Below are 22525 nucleotides of genomic sequence, written 5' to 3'. Positions count from 1 at the left end.
TAAAAAAAAGGTTCATTATACAAGTGGATCAGGTGGAAGTAATTCTCTAAAATGTCATCTGTTTCTGTGAGATTTTCTTTTGCCTGGTGTCTCCATCCAACTCTAATGCTTAAATGGAAAGTTTACACTCTTATAAATGTGATGTATGGGTACAGTAGGCCTGGCCAAAATATAAAATAGCCTTATATGGTAACTTTAGAGGTGTTGATTATTCTGATTTATGACAAGAGAGTTTGTTAAATCCAACTTCAAACACTTATGTGAACAAACCTCAGAGAAAAAGTAAGAAAGTTTTAGGATTTAGGTTTCAGAATAAGGCCTCTTGCATGAGGCCCAATGTGAGTAGGCCTGCACACCTTGTCCTATAATGGTTGAACAAACAATCTCCACTCAAGGTCCACTTTCTCATCTCTTCTGGAGCTTTCAACCGTATCACATGATCTTGAGTTTGCTAACTTCATCTGCTAATGAAGACCTTGTGATACAATCAAAACCTCCTGAACAGAATATTTAGACCTTGGGTGGAGATTGCTGTGCCAGCTGCTGTTTTCAATGTCAAGAAGTCATATTCTGTAGCAGTTTAAATATTTACAATAGTCACATTTCATCTGATAAGATGACATGCTTGTCCCCACTGCATCATTTTACACCTTCACTGCTCAACATCGCCTCATTAGTAAAGGCATCTGCAAGTTGGTAGGCAGTCACTTTCTGAACTGTTCAAACTCTTTAAAGATCCTATTTGGTTAAATCTTTTTGAAAATTTATCACAATTGTTGGCCTAGAAACTTCAAATTCCTTCCATGCTTGACTAATATTTGGCCAATGAAGCTGATTCTGATTCAAAATAACTGTCCCATTGAACATTTAAATGATGGTTAAGATTTTTAGTAAGGCCAAACAGTGAACCTATCCTTTTGGGCATTTGGAGACTGCTTTCACTGAAACACCAACCACATCGGTGATTTGTTTGAATGCTTGAAACGACCTACAGTATGTTTACATTTTCTGACCTCTGTAGCTGTGCAAATAATGACTATCCTCTCTCAGAAGCAAAGGTGGCCATAGTGTATTTGGATGGGGTGGTCAATGGCACCTCTGAGTTTTACACTGGAGACAGCCATTCGCTTCCCAAAACCTAAAAGCAGTCAATGTTGGATTCTTTTAACTATGATCACAATCTTTTCCTAACTTAAATCAAGTGGGTTTTTTTTATAATCGGACAAGCAACCTAGTTAGGTGTTCAGCTATGAGGACTTGTTAAATTAAAGAGGAAATGTATGATATGAAAAGGTAATTATGTTGGTGTTGATTTTCAGATGATGTAACTTGAGAAGAACAAACACAGAATACCGGAAAGATAGAGAGAGAGAGGAAGTAAAAGCTTGCCAATGGCGTTTATCCACAGCATTACAGAACAGATACACTCATAACCAACAGCAAATTACTCTTGCTATGCTCTGTCTGTATGTGTGTGTGTGTGTTGTTATTATAATGGAAACAAATGTGGCCAGACGCTTACAATAAGTGATGGAGGACATTAAAAAGACATTTTTTTGTTCCCCTTTTATATTTATGCACCCTCCCTTTAAGGCTCATCCCCCAAGATCATAGCTGAGTGCAAGTTTAAGCCCACAGCCAATCAGTTGCTGGGAAAAGCTCAGGTGAACAGAGTGAGTGTGTGTGTGTGTGTGTGGGGGGGGGGGGGGGGTCTCTATGTCTCCTACATAGAGACAAGTAAGTGAACAGTTTAAGTTCACATAAACACAGCTGAGTGAGAAGGAAATACACTGAGGATCATCTGTCTCGTCTGCGTGACAATATAACACATGACTAATTATAGGACCACAGACGCTGTTGGGTACAGGCACAAACACACACATGCATATTGCCTATGTGACACATTTTATTGTCACCAGTGGAAACATTGTTCTTCTATTTCAGGCGTGCAAGACATTTACATGAAAACAAGGAGAAGCAATTAGACGGCAAAACAAAGCAAAGGGTTAGAGAGTGAGAGAAGTTGAGACAGGCAGAGAGAGATGGAGGAAGAGAGGTTGGCATGCGTAGAGGTTCATTCAGTGAGCAAGTCTGTGATTAAGTGTATTTTTTAAGCTCAATTGTTTAAAATGGTGTGAAAATGAGTAAAATGAAAAACATGCGACAATTTTCCTTCCTTTTATGAAATATCACACAACAGTTGGGAGTTTACATGTGCAAGGTATGTGACAGATACCCAATAATACTAGAAATGAGAACAATCCCAACAAAGTCACACTCTTGGCTTGACTTAAATAGCTGACAAGAAAAACTCACATCACTTCAATTTAATCCTAAAGAATCTGTTTATTTTATTTCAAAATTTAAATAGAGGATAAGCCCCTTGAGATGTACCATCTTGTTGTCGAGGGGGTCCTCAGGCACAGTACTTAAACAAAACAAAATACATCAGCTCTCCCACCATCCTAAACCCCACCCACTACATCTGTTATATGAGTCATCTGTACAAAGAATGAACATGAAATCAAATATATGAATAGATCAAATAACAGTATGTCAAAGTATAAAGTCTACTTATGAACAGAAATGAAAGCACATGCAATCAAAAACAAGAACAGGAGGAGTTAAGGTGGATAAGCAACAAAGTCCAGAAGTCATGGAAAGAAGTATCGATCTGAGTGAGTTGGGTAAATTATTCCAATCTAATGGTGCTTTAAACTTAAAAGCATGTCTCCCAGTTTCTTTAAATATTCTAGGCACAAAACAAAAAAGGATGTTGAGTGTGTCTGAGTGAATGTGATTAACCGAATGGAACCAAAAGATGTTTTAAGTATAAAGGATAGTTTAAGTAAATACATTTGAAAACAAAGAGTAACCAATGAAAATGTCTCTTAGAGTGAAGTGTTAGTCAGTTCAGTGTGTTGTACATCAAGCAGTGATGCATGCGGTAAGCACTCAGGACAAATCTACAAATATTATTATAAACAATATTTAAAGGTTGAAGATGGGATTCAGAGGTCGTCTGGTATATGAAGTCACCATAATCAATAATGGGAAATAAAAGCTGTTGGACAATTCGTTTCTGTTTAAAACTGAAATAGGTCGACCTTACAATTAATTAACAAAAGAAAGACCATTATCCAATGTACTATACACAATACTTCTGTATCACTATCTGCTCCTCTGCTTCAGTAATTCAAATTCAAACTTGGTGCAGATGATGGATTTAATGCATGTGGTCAGTTATTACGATTTCGCTAATAACTCATGAACCATGAACTTTTGACTTTTGTTTCTATCTGAGGGTTGCTTGCTGACCTCTGGGGTTAGCTAGAGATATTTTTGTCTTAAGCCTACCGTTTTAGAGACTGTGTGTATCATGAGGTACCTAAACAAGCTAAAGTTGAAGGATATCCATGTTTGAAGTTACGGATTGACCATGAGGTCTCTGTTAGATCGTATGATCATACTTGTTTGTAAGAAGGTGTAACAGTTTGTGGAAGTGTAAATACAAAAATACAAGATTAATTGTATTTTTGTTCGTGTTTAGACATTTGTATAATTGTTACTGATGGTGTGATGGATTGTACAATGTCTACAACTGCTTCAACAAGAAGCAATGTTTAATGCTTTCTTTATGTCTCTGTGTGGTTCTTGAGCTACAATGAAAAATTTCCACAACATTGCTCCTTGATGTCTTTTCAGTTCTATCTTTCTAAGGAAAAAAATGTTAATAAATTAGATTTAGAAAAGATCTCAGGAAAAGGCTAGTAAGAGGTCCTCGAGATAATTTTTTTTTCTTGGTTAAGAACAAATTTTCACACATTTCTAATGACCATCAAATGGTATAGACTTTTCTAATGACAGGTATTTTGACTTGACATAGCAGGCAGAAACTGGCACACCAAAATGTCCACTGTGAGAACAGTGCACTGGACAGTTTTCAGGTGTGGGCACCCACACAGATGTTTTCACTTACTTTTAAAAGATTTAATCTCTTCTTAGATTGATTTTGAGAAAAAAAGAGAATGTGTCAAATGTTCCATCCTAACAGGGGTGACAAAACTAACAGACAACAATCAGGGGATATGTCAACCGAGCACACACCCACACAGTCCTGTGGAGAGGTTAAATCAGCCAAAATAATTCAAAACCCCTGTGTGGGTACTCAGGGTCTTTAAAATCCATCAGAATATACTGAGTAAAACGTCTTGTATTTTCAGTAGTCTTGTATTTACAGTATGCTGCTGATAGTATGTAGGAGGAGTAGTGCCCAGTTTGGAAAACAGGCCAAGTTTTTAAACTTTAGCAAAACCTCAAAATTGTGGGAATTCCTTGGGAAGATTTAAGAAAAAATGTTTTGAGAGACATCTTTAAGAACAGAAGCAGTAGCATAACTATGAGTATAAGCAGATTTTTGTGTCTCAGTGCATGGAAATAGAAGTATTGGAAACACACAAAAAAGAATAAATTGAATTTTTGGGAGGGTACTGGTGCAAAACAGCCGTAGCTGCATATTGTACATCACAGAACAGCATTTTAATTTCGCATTCCAAAGCTTATATTTACATTTTGGGTAAATTTTCTTCTGTTTTACACACATAACTACAGTGATTGTGTGTTGGGCTCTGAGCCCTGCAAAACACAGGTGACCTATACTCAATACTGTGCCTGAATGCATCCTGTGTAGACACAGATGGAGGACTGAAGCTACTGCTGCTGCTGCTAAAGTTCTGCTAATGCTATGCAGACAGTGTAGACATAGTGTTAGTTTAATTATTTGGACCCTTTTTCTACCTTTCACTGAAGCTTTATCATCAGACCTAAAAGAGAATAACATAATTGATAAATCAAATGTGTGTGATCACGGGATCCTTGCATTGTAGTTAACAATTTACATTTATCATGATTCAAGTGTGTGAATTCAAGTTTCTCGGAATTAGAAGTCAAAGGTTAGATTCTTGAATTGCCGATATAGACTGCCAACAACTATTGACAAAGTACCTTTAAGCAGGACTGTTTCATAAATGGGGAGATAAATAAATGTGCTCACTACTAAGCAACAAATTATCTTTGAGAACATAATGGATGCAAAAAAGCAAGCAGCTGTTACCTTGGTCTGTCCTTCAATGACAGTGAGAGGCACGCTGGTGGAGGGCCACTTGTTCCTAGGGGGTAAAGGCTTGTCGCAGTTCCACAAAACCACAATCTGTATAGGAAAAGTACAAGGAGTCAGCTAATGGTAGAATGTAAGCAACAACATCCTTATACATTAGTTTCTGCATAGAGATTTTTGAAGCAGATGGAATCTTTTGATAAGGTAGAAGATACTGTGGAATCTGTTTCAGGATGCAGCAATTCATCTTCAAGAAGCAAATTCAGTCCAGTCTGGGTTTTCGGCTCCACAAACAGACTTTCAGAGGAAATGCACAGTCTGTTGTGTTAATGTACTGTAAAAATGTATCTTCACATTAGCTGTACTACTACTCCTGATCTCTTCTTTTTTGCATTAAGTATTAAATATAGTCTTTATCAATCAGTTCATTTTAAATGCTATTACTTAATCAAGGTGATATATACAGTATTTTTATAGGTATGTAGGTGTATGTATAGGTTGTCTTTATCACATATATTTCATATTTAAGCTCACTGTCAAGTAAGTAGTCCCTATGTACTTGCTCTGGTACAGGATCATTTCAGGGTGGCTTGTATACATTATTACAGCAAATTATTAAGTTTCAGGGCAGTAGCCAGGGTTTAGAAATCTTTGGAGGCCTACAACACATATCCCATCAGCCTCAAAACATCTTGAACAGAAACCAAAAGGAAGATCTGGCATATTTGTAATTATTGATGTTTTTCATCTATTACTGTATTTCATTTAATTGTTTAAGAGTAATACTGCAAATTTTATTTCCTGACATAAGGGTCCCAATACTTTCTTCAAAACTTTCTTTATATAGTCAAGAATACAATTCTGGGTGGAATTCTTAAACCTTTATGAGTTATTTATTTGTTGACCTAAAAGTATAGTCAAACTGAAAAAGGTTGAGCCAAATACTGGAATCAGCACATAAATTACCATCATGTATACATTTTCAATTGTAAACTCCCTGCAGGTTGCTAAAACCTCAAAATTAGCAAGAAAAAAGAACCTTGGTGTCCTAACTGGAAGCTAGGGGACTAATTAGTATTACAGGCCATGGTCATACATTATCATGCACAGAGGTAAAGCAGGTATGTACATTAAACATTTAGAGGACTGAAATTGGCAGTAGGCTGCAAAACCCACCAAATTTTACAACTCTGAGGTACATTTTTAGCAAAGAAGAAAGGGGAGTAGAAAGGGAGGAGGAAAAAAGAAGAGGAAGCAAAAGAAACAATTACAAGTGATATTGACACCTTTTAAAGGTGCAGTGTGTAGAATTTAATGGCATCTAGCAGAACAGGCTTGGCCGAAATGGAATATAATATTCATAAGTATGTTTTAATTAGTGTATAATCCCATGAAAATAAGAGTTGTTGCCTTTTTGTTACCTTAGAATGAGCCCTTGAGTCCACGTATATCTACATGGGGATTGGGTCCCCTTCCACAGAGCCCACCATGTTGCACTGCCATGTTTCTACTAGGGATGTGCAGAGAGCCCAGTATTTGTATTTGTACCTGTATTTGTTGAGGCAGCAAAATTATTTTTATTTGTATTCGAATAAAAGTGGAAAGAGGCTTAAAAATCCTGTTTTTGTTTTTATTATGCTTTTAATTTTAGAATACTAAAGTGTTACAATGTGTTCATGAATAAACTACCTTAAGAAGAAGGTCCTCACACTGAGTCTCGAACTGGAGTCTCCCAGATCATAGATGACTGTGCTGACTACTGAGCTAAAACTTTACTCATCACCTCATTGCAGACAGGCCTCTACCTATTTATACACCCATAACACAGACAGCACAGCGTGTAACGTGTATGGAAGAACTTTGAAGGCAATTCTTGCTTTGTAGTTTTCATTCATTGCCTATTTTTTACAACCTAACTTTGTGGAAAGGAGAAGGGGAACAACAGGTTATGGAGAGTCCCCTGAGAGCACTTCGTGTCTGTCAGTAGCTCAACTTTATCTCTGGCGAACACCCCCAACTCCAGGAGTGATGTCCAAATTAGGAAATGTACGTCATGTAGCAGGTGGATGTGACTCCCCTCCGTTGAGAGCTGCTGATAGACGTAACAGCGGAGCAGAGGAGAGAGATTGATATAGGGGTGTAACTGACCTGCACGCTGGTATTTGACGTCTTTTTTTCTTCCCGAATACAAATAATTTTAAAAATATTTGTATGAAACAAATATTTGTTTAAAAAAAAACAAAACAAAAAAACATTATTTGTGCTTTGCCAAATAATGTATTTGTATTTGGGCACACCCCTAGTTTTTACAGTAGTCCAGAACAGACAAACTAAACACAGGCTCTACAGAGGGTCTTTCGTGTTTTTCATGAGTTTTGTGGCCACTGTAGGTTCTCCTACATGCTTGGTAGGAGAAGGGTATTCAGTTGGTTGCAATCTGCAACCTCTCCGCTAGATGCCACTAAATTTTACACACTGGTCCTTTAACAGTCATAGTCTGCTTTGTATTTGACTGGTTATATTTAAAACACAGTGAAGAGTGCACATGCTTCCCACCTGTGCACAGAACTTGGACTTGGCTACAGCGATGATGAGCTTCACGACAGGGGAGATCTGGGACTGCAGAGGAGTAACCGTATGGATCACTGCTGTGAACTGCTGCAATGGGCTTTTACCTGAAAACACACACATTTCAGAAACAGTTGTCATGAGTGAACTGTATTTAGGTTTTTAACCCAGATTTGTGCAGATGTAGCTCTCCATAAACCTCTATCACGGTTAACTGGACACAGAGTGCTCTGCGCTGTACTGGTCATCCATCTTTCTGACAGGATATATACCCCCGGTTCACATGACTGAGCATGGGTAAACATGTCTAATCCAAGAGTGAACAGTTTGCTTTGAGTGTATCTTTTAGTGAACTGTGACTGATGCTGATTTCCTATTAAGAGTACATTTATTTCCTACCACCTCACAGTAAACCAGCTCTTGTTATTTACTTTTTGGGATTTTACTGAGGCAGGAAAAAAAAGACGCCATGAAGCAGAACAGAACTTTAAATTACTACCTTTGATAAATGATCTCCAGCATACAGTACAGTACAATGGGTAAATGGAGTTGAGGAATTGATTCTCCCAGTGGCAGCTTATGCAAAAGAAATGTATCAATATTATGAAGCATTGGTTTATACAATTGGATTTTGTTTTCTGAATACATTTTCTATTCCATAATAAATACATTTATTCATGCCTTACTTTTGGATAAAAAGAGCATAAGATGCAAAACTAAAGTCACGTTACATGAGCTACTTCAATATGTTTACATGTAATAGTCTGATTATAATCAGATTAAGATGATGCAGTCTATAGAATATGTAATGTAAATAGCATTATGTTTGTGATCAGTGTACGAATAATGTGATTAGCTCACTCATTGCATTTAAATGAAAGAAAAGATCACAAACGGCAGCATAGTTAGCTTTGTTGCATGCTGCGTGAGTGCTGATGGTGATTTTCTTCTGAATATTAATCTGATTATCAAACAAACTATCTAAACCCAGGATACTGGGGGGATATCTAGTAACTATAAACTGTGCTAACACTTTGATTAAACTATTAATTTGTCTTTTCACGACAATCTGGGTATAATGTGCATGCAAATGTTGAAATTACTTTTTGTACAGAGACTATCAACATCTCTCTCAAACAGTAAGCAATGGGACTAAAATTTGAGATTCCGTTTTTATTAAACACCTGGTTAATGATGATTATGTGTTAATGTAAAACATCTTTACAAATTATTTGCAAAAAGTTGCACATCCTTATGTGAGCAGCTCAAATACACTGCAAAATGTGTAGATTGCATCAATTTGGAGTTAGTAAATGGGGGCAGATACAGCAACATACACACAGAACCATGATATTCAGAACAACCAAAGGAGGCAAGGATTGCAGGCACATGGCATGCCAAGTGTTGGGCGGATATGGGAATAGGGGACTACACATCTTCATGGATAAGTGGAGCCAGAGTGCTCTTTAGTGTTGCTCTATCCATCTCTCTGACACTGGGCCCCCTGACCAGCCATCTCAGGTGGGCTTAGCGGTATTTATGGAAGCACAAGGTCTGCCCTTGTGTGGGTCACAGAAATAAGCGCGGCCCTTCTGTTTCCACTGTGCTTTCTTGGAAAGAGCTGCGCCACCTTCATTTTTATTAAATGACATAAGCCTCTTTTATTATGTACATGTTGTCAGACATTGTTGTACAATGCACACTCCAGCAAATCAGAATAAAGTAACCTTGGTATAATATACAGAAAAGCAACTTAGCTTGATATGCCTTTAAAAAATAGACATTTGTGTAAAAACAAGAAAATCTGAGTGAAAATCAGGATATGTGGCTATGTGCCTGCCTGTTGGTGGACTTAATTGCTAGAGCTAAAAGCTAAGCTTTCTTTATTCTTAAGACTGTTTGGGACAAGTCTCAGTATCTTATTACACTTCACTCTATTGCATCTGCTGGTGTCCGTTAAGAGGTACTGTACCAGACACTGCCAGTCTCCTGACCCTCAAAACAAGTAACTGACACAAAGTAGTCAAGCATTAAAGAGATTTTGCTCTGTTCAGTCAAAAGCAAGGAATCATTGTTCCAAAGCAAATGATTGAATATCAAATGAAACATGAAGCATACCTCCTTAGCCTTTTTCATTATGGGAAAAGGTGTTTCATTTTAATAGTTCACCAAAAACTACTGATCGGATCACTGCCAAAGGTGATTGCACCGGTGTATATGTCACAGTATGTGGCACCACTACTGTGGGAAGCACAGGACAATGAGAAAGTTTTCAGACAGATGTTACATTGTATTTGGTAGAAGATTACATGATAGAAAAAGGATGGGATGTGAAACATACCATGGAGAGAGACTGAGACACTAGTTTGGAATGTTTCAGCACCAGGGATATAAAGAGGTAGACAATCTGACTGTTTCAGCACCAAGGAGAGAGACAGACTGCAGCTGTGTCTCAATTCCTTCAAAGATTTTATGCCAACAAAAGTTTCTTTTGAATGATTACAACAGTGGGCTGAGTTTGCACCTACTCTCCAAATGAGATGGTCTTGCTTCACAGAGTCTAATGGTGTGTTCAAGTGATCCTTGTCAGCTCACTAAAACAAAGATTTCCAATGTTATCGCACCCAGAATTAATAAGAAATTTCTTACAAAGTGGTGAACACCAATGGTCAAGTCAGCTAAACTCTGTGGTACCAAAGTATATAGAGCTGTGATTTTTTCATGGTCAAATGGCAAAAGTCTGTTCAAGTCCAACAAAAGTATGAAACAAATACTGTGACGAAAGATATAAAAAACTCAAACTTAAACCAATAGTGAAGATTGATTGAGGTCTATAATGTAAATTTTGACAAAATGACAGAAGATTGCTACAAAAAGTAACAGCATACTTGTCCTAAATGAGACATACATTTTGATTTATGCATAAAAGTGGCATTGTGACTGCCATCATCAACTTTTCACTCTGTCAAAAACAAAATCAAAAGCCAACCTTAAAATTAGATTTTTATGTTTCAAATGGAGATGGATTTTAAAGCATTTAATCTTGTTCAATCCAAATGCTGCCTCTGAGAATTTCTATTTTCAACACAAACATTGACAGGTAGGAACAAAGAATGTGTACGTGTTATTGATATATGTTATTTAACAAGAGAGACGATTACCATATCTCACATGTGTATTGTTCTCCCTTCTTAAATCAATGCAGTTCCATTCTTTATGCATCCCTGCTATATACCTGTAACTGGTCCTGTGCAGCTTAAAAGCCAGGTGATGTGTGTAAGTGTGTGTGCGTGTGTGTGTGTGTGCCAAACCAGCAAGATGCTCAACAGGAATTACAGTGGGCAGTGAACACACACACACACACACACACACACACACACACACACACACACACACACACACACACATAATCACACTCACACACATACACCATACATAAACCATGCATGCCTCCTCAGGATGGCATGCCATTTTGTCAAAAGTGATTTTAAAAATCCTTGTTAGTGAATCTTTGCTGAAAATGTGACTGCTGTAAACTAAACAAAAAATCTATGAAGATATTACATTCTGCATACTGTCACACTGTTTTTCTGTTTTGTATAGCTCAAAGTTGCATCACAGCACACATGCGGTACAACTTTTCACAAACTAAAGTTAAGCTGTAGCTTGAGCCATCAGATAAAGACATTCCTACAGTTGCTGAGGCCACTACATCCAAGCAGTAAGTCAAACTTTTTCAAACCTCCAAGCAAAGGTTACAACAGCTTTGCCATCAAAAGTTATGGGAAGGTAGCAGAGTGTGACCATCGTACACACAGCATTGAAGACAAGTTATTCCCCGAGCAGCAGCATTGGAGATGGCAGCAGCTAAAATAGTGATTTACTGCAATGACATAAGCCAAACTGCCCTATTTTTCCTTCTATCCCTCAATCCTTCCCTTCTTTCATCCTTCTAACCCTTGTGGCCACAATCCCTCAGAGAAAGACAAACATCGATCTGAGTTACAGTCTCAATCTATTAAGAATCACTCTGGTCTGCATGCATATCTATATACACCAGTATATACATATACATACATCAAGCCATTTTCTCTTCACTCTTTCCCTGCAGCTCTAAGTTTCTGAACTCTTCTCCAACAGCAGTCTCACACCGTATATACTGTAGATATTTTTACAAACATTATTATCTAGATCAGAAAACAAGCTCTGATCTTGAGCATAGGAGATCGTAGTTGGTTGGTACGTGTTTTTGTAACTTTGTTTTTAAGTTTGATTTGGATTTAAGCTGTTGTCTGGCTGTTGTCAGGCTTTGTTGGAGCAGAGCACTTACTGGTTTCACTCTCTGAGTTTTGATAGGTGGGTCAGCTGACATGGATCACACCCTCTATTGTGTTGCCTTGCTGTGAAAATCTGAAAGGGGCGAGTTCAGCCATGATACTTACTGGTACTTCAACACACAAGCTGCGCCATAGCATCAGTGGAAACATCAACCCTTGTGCGTCAGCCCTCATTGTGTGAAGACTGAACTGAGTAAAGACCGGCAAGTCTACCTGTGCGAGTCCACCGAGCAAGGACACCAACTGGTTATTCCTTTTCTACTATCTATTCACGTAGCCTGCCTCAATCACCATGTGCTACAAAGACATCCCTGTCATCCAAGGCTTTTGACAAAATTGCATCTGTCGCAGACAATGCAATCCTGAGAACCTTTACTCAGAAAAACCTCCACTATTCACTCCTCCTTTAGTCTTGGCCTATGGAATTGCCAATCGGCTGTAAACAAAACAGAATTTGTCCAAGCATTTTCTAATCTGTCAGACATTCAGGTACTAGCCCTGATCCATCCAGAAAACACTGCCACACTGGCCGCACTCTCTATTGACTCCACTTTCTCACACACACCCTGTTCTATTGGGTGCATTTCCAAAGCCTGGAAATTCACTAAACTGTCTTCACTAAGCAACAACTCTTCCTTTGAATACCATGCAATCATTCTATCAAAAATTCTTTAGCGCACAGTCTTTAACCAAGTCTCTGAATTCCTTTCTTAGAACAACCTGTATGATCCGAATCAGTCTAGCTGTAAGCGAGGTCACTCTACTGAGACTGCACTCCTGTCGGTAATGGAAACACTGCGATTGGCTAGAGCTGCTGGTCAGTCTTCAGCTCTATTACCCCTAAATCTGTCAGCTGCCTTTGACACCGTTAACCACCAAATCCTCCTCTCCACACTCACTGAGATTGGTATTACAGGATCTGCCCTCCACTGGTTCATGTCCTACCACTCAGGGAGATGTTTTAGAGTATCTTGGAGGGGAGAAGTGTCCAAACTGCACAGCTTATCCACAGGGGTCCCTCAAGGGTCAGTGCTCAGTCCCCTTCTTTTCCAATATACACCACCTTACTTGGTGCAATCATCCGCTCCCATGTTTTCTCATACGATTGCTATGCTGACGATACCCAGCTCTTCCTATTGTTCCTGCTGGAGGACCACACAGTCTGAGCTCGGATTTCGTCATGCCTTGCCGATATCTCGGCATGGGTGAAAGAACGCAACCTTCAACTTAACCTCTCTAAGACTGAGCTCCTTGTCATTCCAGCCAGTCCCTCTATAAAACAACAGGGCCCTAAGTGGCTAGCCAGACTTTTTTCTTCTGTAGTTCCTCAGTGGTGGAATGAGTTACCAAACTCTGTTCAATCCGCAGAATCCCTCTCAATCTTTAAGAAAAGACTAAAGACCAAGCTCTTTTCAAAAACACCTCTGCATTTTATGGACTGAAAGAAAAACTGCTTCTATGCATTCTATGCATTGCTTCTGTGCACTGCCTGTTGGCAACTATGTCCTATCGGACTCAGACTTAGCATTATGGCACTTACTCGCATTTTACCAGATTTTTGCCTGTATTGTATCAACTCTCAGATGTACGTCACTTTGGATAAAAGTGTCTGCTGAATGAATTGAAACATTGCAACATAATGTACATTTTGCTCATCTTGATGAGTTGTGATGCAACCTTTATCACAAGGAGAGCTTTTACATTTGCTGTTTTTATGTTTGTTGGTCTAAACACTGGTGTAACCAGATCTGCTGGATATTAGTTGGTGCAACTAACATCCAACAACAGCTCCCAGGGAAGCTCATAGTGGCAGAAGCAATGGCTTACTTGGAATAAATCAAAGAAAAACTTGCATGGTTAAACTGACCAAAAAACAAAATCTAGAAAATCTACAGTTGAAGAAATCACACAATGTCACTGACAGAAGATCTCTGACAAGAGCAGTGTAAAACCACATCAGTTTCTCATTTGTACAAACAAAAAATGTATTTGTTTTCTTTCTTTTATATTTCTTTTAGTTTTTCCTACTTGACTTTATCAATAAAATCACATTTGTCTAGTTTTCACATATATCTGTTTTGTAAATGTTTCAAGATTTTTGAAGTGTTCATGTTCAGACTAAAGATGCATGTGAAACAACAGCACAGTATGGCAACAACAACTTGACAAAATTAAGACTTACCCAGTATGGCATAATAAAAAGGGAACTGCGCAGGGTCAGTTGAGTACTGGGGGAGTGCATAGAGACCACCAGGTAGGGTATTCCACAACAACCGGCTTCTGGACACATGGGAGTCCACACGGTCCTGGATGATCTGAGAGGGTGGGACAGAGGAAAGTCCAGAAAGAAAGAGGAGAGAGAGAGAGAGAGAGAGAGAGAGAGAGAGAGAGAGAGAGAGAGAGAGAGAGAGAGAGATGAGACAAAAAGGAGAGAAAACAGAATGAGGGGAGAGAAAATATGGGGAGCATGAATAAAGGAGGGGAGTAAAGAAGGCATTGCAAGAGGAAAATTTAAAAAATATGTGATTAGTTAATTAATTATTTCTGCTTTTTTAAATCTTTTTTTCATACACACCTTCCAAAATTTAACTGAGTTGAATGTCAGTCACAGAGTAACCACGTAATGTCATATGAAACCACACATATATACCCATAAAGTCCTATTTGGAGTCTAATTTATGGCCAACTCAGAAATAAAAAAAAAGCTAGAAAAGTTTAAGTTTTAAATCTATTTTCTATAATTATAAATTGTTCATATGAGCACAAGGACATGCTAACATCTGCAGAAATTTACTAATATTTGGAAACTGGTGCTATAGGGGAATTCTCTGCAAGGGCAATGTCTACACAAAACAGACTCAAGATACTTAAACTCCTTCCCTTGGGGCAGAAACTTGCTCCCAACATGAGGAATCCATTAGTTATTGAGCTAATATTATCCATCTGGCTTGTTATCAATGGTCAGGTTAGTTGGTCGAGTGTTGTGAGCACAAGCCAAGTCTTCTGGGAACCTTTGAGGAAGACCAACAGCACAACCTCAAGCTGCTCCTGGGCGTCTGAATGAGCAAATGTCTTGAGTTCAGCAACAAGGATTTCATTTGTTTAACGTAATTATTCTAAGGTGTCACTATTCTTTGAAAATTATATAGTGATATTTTACAAGCTTCAGTGAGGATTCTATAAGGACTTGTGGTCTTCATTCACACCAGCAGTTTAAGAAATAATTAGATTCTTTGCTTATTATACAAGTAAAAGTAGCAATACCACACTCTATTGCAATGGATGGTCCTGCATTGAAAATTTTTGTTTAGTAAAAGGAGGTAAGTATTATTAGTAAATTGTACTTGAACAGTCACAAGTAAAAGTACTCAGTGCAGAAAAAAGGTCCATTATTATATATCATATTGCTGGATTATTACCATTGATGTTTTAATGTAAGGTACAGCTGATTTTAACTATTTCATATACTGTTTTCAGCCCGTTCTCACTCTCAACTCGTCACATATCGTAGCTTGGTCAGGACCCCGTGGCGTCACTTTTTAACACGCTGGGTACACCTTTAGTGTCATTTTTTAATGTGAGGGGTAGTCCGATAGACTTCTATTGAGCTCCCACAACGTCTGAAATAGATGCCATGAGCCCGATGACGTCTATATAAGGTGACAAATTTAAGCCTGGTTGCCAGAATAAAATGTTGGCATTGTACGTATCTGCAAACCACAGATACACACACCTTAACCATCGTGTTGTCAAACCATAAAATATAATTATTTATTGTATATATTAACAGTGACTACGGTGATACTGCGCATTAAAAAACAACGCTAAAGGGGTACCCTGTGCATTAAAAAGTGATGCCACGGGGTACTGAACAAGCTTCGATATGTGACGAGTTGGGAGCGAGAACGTGTTGCTGTTTTATCTTTGAATCTATATTGATTCATCATATTTTGTAAGCTTATATGTTTTGTATGTAAAATATGAATTTGTAAAATGACAAGTAACTAAAGCTGTCAAATTAAAGTAGTTGGGTAAAAAGAACATTTTCCTTTGAATTAATTTGTACTGAAGCACAGTACTTGAGTAAATGCACTTTGTTACATTTTACCGCTGGTTCACATGCATGTGCTCACACAACACAGAGATTTCAGGAATGAAGAGCAGGATAGCAGGTATGAAAGACTGTAATCACAAACTGACATACTGCATTTTTATTATTTTTCTTTAAGGTGGTAACTGACACTGTGGCATGAGTTGATCATGAAGCTGGGGCACCAGATGCTCAATGAAAAGCTTTCGTTGGTATCAAAAAAAAAAGAAAATCTGCCAGGAAAACCAGTAGTTCTGATTTCCTCTAATTCATTTTCTCTCCATTTGTCACCAATCCAGACAATGAATTCAGGTCCTCATCTAATAAACCTAAACTGACTTTCAGGAGGTGTAATGGCTTTATTTTCCAGGTGCTAAAGAAGTGTTTTTACACCATAAAGACATGTTTTATCAAGTCTGCGTGAGATGAGCATGAGTGTGTGAATGCTAGTGTTATATGGGATTTTCATAGCTCGTCACTAACCTTTTTTTTTTGAATGCTGCTGCAACAGCCAATACAGTGATTGGAAAGACACTCATACAACCAGTCAAAGCAGATGGCCGCCCACTAAGAGCCAGGTTCTGCTTGAGGTTTCTACCCGTTAAAGGGGAGTTTTTCCTTACCGCTGTCGCCAAGTGCTTGCTCATGGGGGAATTGTTGGGTCTCTGTAAGTTAAAGAGTACGGTCTAGACCTGTTCTATGTGAAAAGTGCCCTGAGATTACTTTTGTTGTGATTTGGCGCTATACAAATAAAAATTGATTGATTGATTGATTGATTGATTGATTGAACTGAATTGGAGGCCACAATTGTGCTTAAAGAAACTCACACAAAAACAAAAAACATTCTGACGTCATTTAGTGAGGATTACAGAATAAAATCAGAAAAATATGACAGCTTTTAAATGAAGTACATAATCGACAGTCATTTTAACTCAATTGATTGCAGAGACCACAAAATAAGCAATTCATTGTGAAAGTAAAAGTAAAAACATGCTAATCTACGAACTTGATTTGAATGATTTTGGATACATACATGATAAAAACATGACCATTTTTACATGAATAAGTTGAAATAATTAATCCTTAATCTTATTCTAACTTTACTTTAACATCTTTTGTATTGAAATAAACAGATACCCTATACTGAGAACAAAGTATGGTGGACCACATTTTTTAGGCTGTTTGTTTTTGTTTTTCTTTTTTTTCCCTCTCTGATTCAAGAGCTGTTTACTGATCTGTGGAGAATTGGCTTGGCACTTACAGCAGGCTCTTAACACATGCGCACGCGCGCACACACACACACACACAAAAACACACACACACACAGCTCCTGACACCAACTGTCGCGCTCTCAGTATGTGGGACACTACAGTTATCAACAACGCCTCATTTCACCCGTTTAGCCTGGTGGCGTGCTGGCTCTGAGTTTTTAGCACATCTGGCCAGCAGTATATGGCTGTCAGTAGGCCTCTGTCTAATTTCATACCCTGCCAGCACTGGGCATTTGGTGAAGTCACTAAGGTCTAGTTCATGGTGAGCTTTTAAGATTAAGAAAAATGCTTTGGGAATTTTTAATATTATTAACCTAAAAATACAGATTGGTCTCTTGATCAACCATATTTCCTACAATCTATGGTCTTTCTGACATTAATCCCATCTGAACAGTCCTGAAAGCTGGTGATGACTGTAGTGATATTGCAATGATGGTAATGATAAAAAAAAGTGGTGGCAGTAAGTATTTAAGGTTTTGTGAGGTGATGAATGCAATAATAAGTGCTTTAAGAAAAATCATAATGATTTTTCTGATATTTATATAATGGTGATGAGTACGATGCTGCTGCTACTGCTTCTGCTGCTGATGGTGGTGATGATGAGGAGGATTATTTTCTTTCACTGTGTCTGTATTTAGAGATGCTACAGACAGCAAATAGTCCCTGAGGACTGAATCAAGGCTGTGAGGAAGTCAACTAACAACAGCAGAGAATAAAATGGCTCTTATACGCCAGTGAGACAGTTCATCTTCTACACTCCAGCTAGCGAGGTCATTTAATGAGCCAGCCTCTAGTTTTCTAGTCTTGAGAGCAGACATATACATCCACACACACATACAGTACTGGAGCCTCTCTAACCTGAGGGCTGCCAGACAGTACTGGCCTCCTTCACACTTGGCCCTTCACACTGTCTCTCATGCTCACATTGTATTTAGATTTCAAGCATGAAAAAGTTTATTTCCCCGGGTGTTTGTTTAATTTTAATTTTATGTGACTGAGGTGGATAAATTTGTGTTAATGTTAATTCATAGCTCATATACAATACTGTACCTTTACCAGGCTGTTGTAATGTGGTAAAAAATGTCCCAAAACTGGCTGTAAAACATCAGTTTTCTGTGTCCAAAGAAGACAATACTTTTATTCTCTCTTTTTTCTCTTCATAATTTGCATTACCATAAAACAGTAAAACCAATAGCATACTTTAAACATCAAATTATCAGATTTGTTTTTTTTTGTTTTAATTCAAAGTAGATCGCGAAAAATACTGTTAATATAATATAATGTAATAAGTTATTTTATCATATGTCTCAGTCTAGTTATAAGCATTATGTTTATATATATATACATATATATATAAATGACAAGCTTGGAATACAGACACATACTGTATACACACAGTATGACTATTTTCAGTTCTATTAAAGTTTAAGCAGTTATTTCACAGGAATTATAAAAATGTTACATTTGGATGAGATGGGGGCTGGAGAGGCAAGGCCAACAAGAACAGTAAACTCTGCAGTGAGCGCTGGAGGAAACTAAACTTTATGTAAGTGAGGTGAACTTCAGCTGAGCTGTGGCTCTGAAGTAAAACCTCATGAACTGGATTATAAAGTTATTCTCACTCACGGCACTATTTTATAATTCCGTTTTAAAAATGATTATTTCTGTCTTGATTCCTGCTGTAAAAATGTGTTTATAATTAAAAATTAAGTTAAAAATTGGCGTCTAATAGATCAGAGGGACAATTCTTAAAATCCTTCAAATACATTTATTTACATACATTTATTCATTTTATCTCACAACTGACCCAACTTGATCCAGTCAGTTGTGATGCACAAAAATAACAACTGCAACTAAAAAACCTACAACAAGAACTACTTTGCAAGTCGTATAATCAACAAGTGCAATGTGTTATTTTAATTGTTAAATATACCATATGAAAAAGTCTTTATATGACTTCTAAAAATTGTCCTAAAACGTGGTTTTGTAAAGTCAGAAGATAACCTTCACTCAACAGAAACTCCATCAGAAATGACTGCTCATGGTCTTGGAGCTGCTTCATGTACTGAGCATCTACATAGAAATGTATGAATATAAAGCAGAACATTGCTGGAAAACAGTGGGCACACCAACTCAATTTCTTTTGATAAAAAAGGTAAAAAATTATAATAGTAATAATAATGAAAAAATCATAACCAAGATCTTGAGAAAGATTTCTTTTAAAAGTTTATCTTGGGGAGGTGATGCATAGCCTGTGGCAGTTTACAGTATAGAACAAAAATAGCAGTTAGGTTGATTAAATGAAGCTGTCTTGACAAAACTAAATCCAAAACTCCCATTAAGACTATTTCTTGCAAGCTTACCTCCAAAGTAGTTAAGACGATTTTGGCTACAGAGGAGAAGTAGGCGTCCCAGAGGAACTGAGTCTGTTGGCGGAGTGCCAAGATCCTGTCATGGCCCACAGACCGGGTAATGGAGGGAACCTGGGGGAAGAAGAGAGGAAGAAAAGCAAGAAGACAAAAATGACAGTGAGATAGATTAAGTTAGATTTTAAACAAAGTTGAGTGAGGGGATGAGAATTGGTGTGTGGAAGAGAAGCGTAAAGTCGGGCAGACAGGTGGAGGAACCATAAGTAATTTTGTGGACATGCAGAAAAGATTAAATGAAATTCTTCCTCCCCTAAAGACTGTGCTTCCCCCACATCTTACTCTGTCCATCAACCGGCTTATCCCCAGGATAGTTTGGCAACTGAACCACCTGCTGTCCCCCTCTAATAAGCCTACTGCATTCACACCTTATGGTATTACGTGTCTACTAGAATGGGCCATTAAAGAGGACATAATGTGTACATTTCCAGGTCTATATTTATATTCTGAAGCTCAACTAGTATACTTTTGCATGATTTACGGTTAAAAAACGGTTATTTATATTTATTTATACTGGCCCTTTATGCAGCCCCTTAGTTCAGCCTCCTTCTGAAACAGGTCATTTTAGCTCCTGTCTCTTTAAGGCCCCCCTCTCAATGAGCCCACTCTGTTCTGATTGGTTAGCTTCGAGAGGCTACATAAACAAACAATAGTAGTCTGATTTCACTTATTTTCTCGAAATACTCAAACTTTTTAAATACATCTGTACATATTTAAGCCTGAATTTGATCCAAAATATGAGTGGACAACGTGAACAATCTTAGCAACAAAAGCTATGGACAAGACGACCATCTGTGGGCATGCATGAACAATCTGGCATCAGTCCAATGGGAAAGTACAGATTACTTTGTAAACAAAGCATTCAGAGCAGGCTGAAGCCTGGGCTTTTGACTTAAAGTGGCATTTTTACATATGTTCACCTCAAATTTTGGAACTTTGACTATGTTTAACATAGACATCCAATGACATAACAGTATATAAAAAAGAAAATCACAAAAAGCATAATATGACCCCTTGAAAAACACATTCAAATTAATGAATGCTTTGCATGAATGAATTGCAACTGTTCTGTCTATAAAATACCAGACAATTGTAAAAATGCCTATTGCGATTTCCTGTAATTTACTGACCAACTGTTCAAATACCAAATATATTCAATATTTAAATATATAAAACAGAAAATAAGCATCATATCTTTCGATTTGAGAAGGTGAAACCAACAAACATTTGACATTTATGCTTGTTAAATAACTTAAATGATAAATCAATCATTCATTTTTCTGTTGAACCATTAATCATTTCAGCACTATACAGGGGATCTCATTTGTTGCGTCGTTCCAGTTGTTATTTCTCCTATATGATAACGTGACGTCATTGCATAGAGATAGAACAGAAATGTTAAAAATATCAAAGATTTAATTTGTAGATTCTTTTTTTTTTTTTTAACATTTTTGTAGAGTTAATTTTCCATACACACCACAGCAAGGTATTAATTATTGTTAATTAATTTCCTTTGGATGGAGTTGTTTTTGAGTGTTTTTGTGCCTAAACCTGCCCATCTGCTTCAATGGAGTTCTGCAACGAAAATGTACCAAAAAACTCTGCAGAGCTGCGAGGAGTCCAAATATCCTGTTCCTGCTGTACCAGAGGCAAGACAAGGTCCCAGCTCACATTGTCATGGAAGACATGAGCAGCTGGCTTGTGGCTTGCAAAAATAACACCCTCAGGGAGAGGGACCGTGGAAGGATGAAATCAAGGGAGACGAGGATTCTGCCAGTCTGACCAGGGAGCTAAACATCTGGATGTGCCAGGAAGATGGAGCAGGATGCTGTTTTGGTACTCAGTTTGGAGAAAAACAAACTATCTGCTTGATGAGGTAATACATGACCTTAGCTTGACCTCAACTTGACAGCAGCTTTGTAGCCAATGTTCCTGAAGAGCCTGTTCTCATCAGCCCTCGAGGGGTGGTGGTGGATCTGGAGCCAAGGAACCTGGTGTGCTGGCTACAACCAACTGCCTCTCAAGTGAAAGTTATAGTACCAACTTGTCAGGCACAGCTAGCAGAAAAACCACTGTAGTCTAAAAGACTCTATAATCTACTCTATAAAGGTCTCTATATAGGAGAAGGTTGTTGAGATGATCAAGCAGAAAGACTTTCAATCAAACAGTCCTGAGCTGTTTGGCTCCATCTCTGAAGTTGTGACCAAGAAGCTTCTTATAATGTTCCATGAAGCCTAATGAGGCAGCTGCAGGCAACAATGAACGTGTCTCTTGATGTTTTTAACTGACTTTTACACTCAAAGATATTCAGATATTTGAAAATAACACATTTTTGACTTTGATTTTATGTCCCCACACACTCACAGGTTGCTGTGTTTCCTACAGCTTTTTCAAAAGATCAAGTTCGGACAAATTTGAACTAATGTTTTCATAATTTGTTTGAATTAATTTAACACATCTGGCATAGTCTATCCAAAAAACATGACAGCTTATGGTCACACTCAGTTTTGCTCCCTATTCACTCACAAGCCTCCCCGATGTTTAGCCAGTGTGAGAAAAGTGCTGAAAGATTGACCTCTTCGTTCAGGAAATACTGATTGTGTACAGTATATCCTTTTTAACATAGCTTAATTGAATGGTGAAATAATACAAGCAGCAGAGAAGAAGGCTTGGTGCTTGGCTGCAGTGACTGCAAGGACATCAATAGAGGGTAACGA

At 37.9% G+C, this 22525-nt stretch overlaps 1 protein-coding gene across 1 annotated transcript in view; it reads right to left on the bottom strand.

Moving 5' to 3' along the window:
* LOC121882812 (exostosin-1a) overlaps window positions 1–22525 on the bottom strand; it is a 57361-nt gene that overhangs the window by 21481 nt on the left and 13355 nt on the right. Inside the window, exons 4-7 of the mRNA XM_042391256.1 lie at window positions 19746–19865; window positions 14204–14336; window positions 7673–7791; window positions 5114–5209 (exon numbers count right to left, since the gene is read on the bottom strand). Coding sequence (XP_042247190.1) covers window positions 5114–5209; window positions 7673–7791; window positions 14204–14336; window positions 19746–19865 — 468 coding nt within the window. The remainder of the gene's footprint in view (window positions 1–5113; window positions 5210–7672; window positions 7792–14203; window positions 14337–19745; window positions 19866–22525) is intronic.

The sequence above is a fragment of the Thunnus maccoyii genome, chromosome 17 (genome assembly GCF_910596095.1).
Source record: "Thunnus maccoyii chromosome 17, fThuMac1.1, whole genome shotgun sequence".
Taxonomy (NCBI): Eukaryota; Metazoa; Chordata; class Actinopteri; order Scombriformes; family Scombridae; genus Thunnus; species Thunnus maccoyii.
The sequence above is the reverse complement of the archived record's forward strand: the minus strand, read 5'-3'. Positions and strand labels throughout refer to the sequence as shown.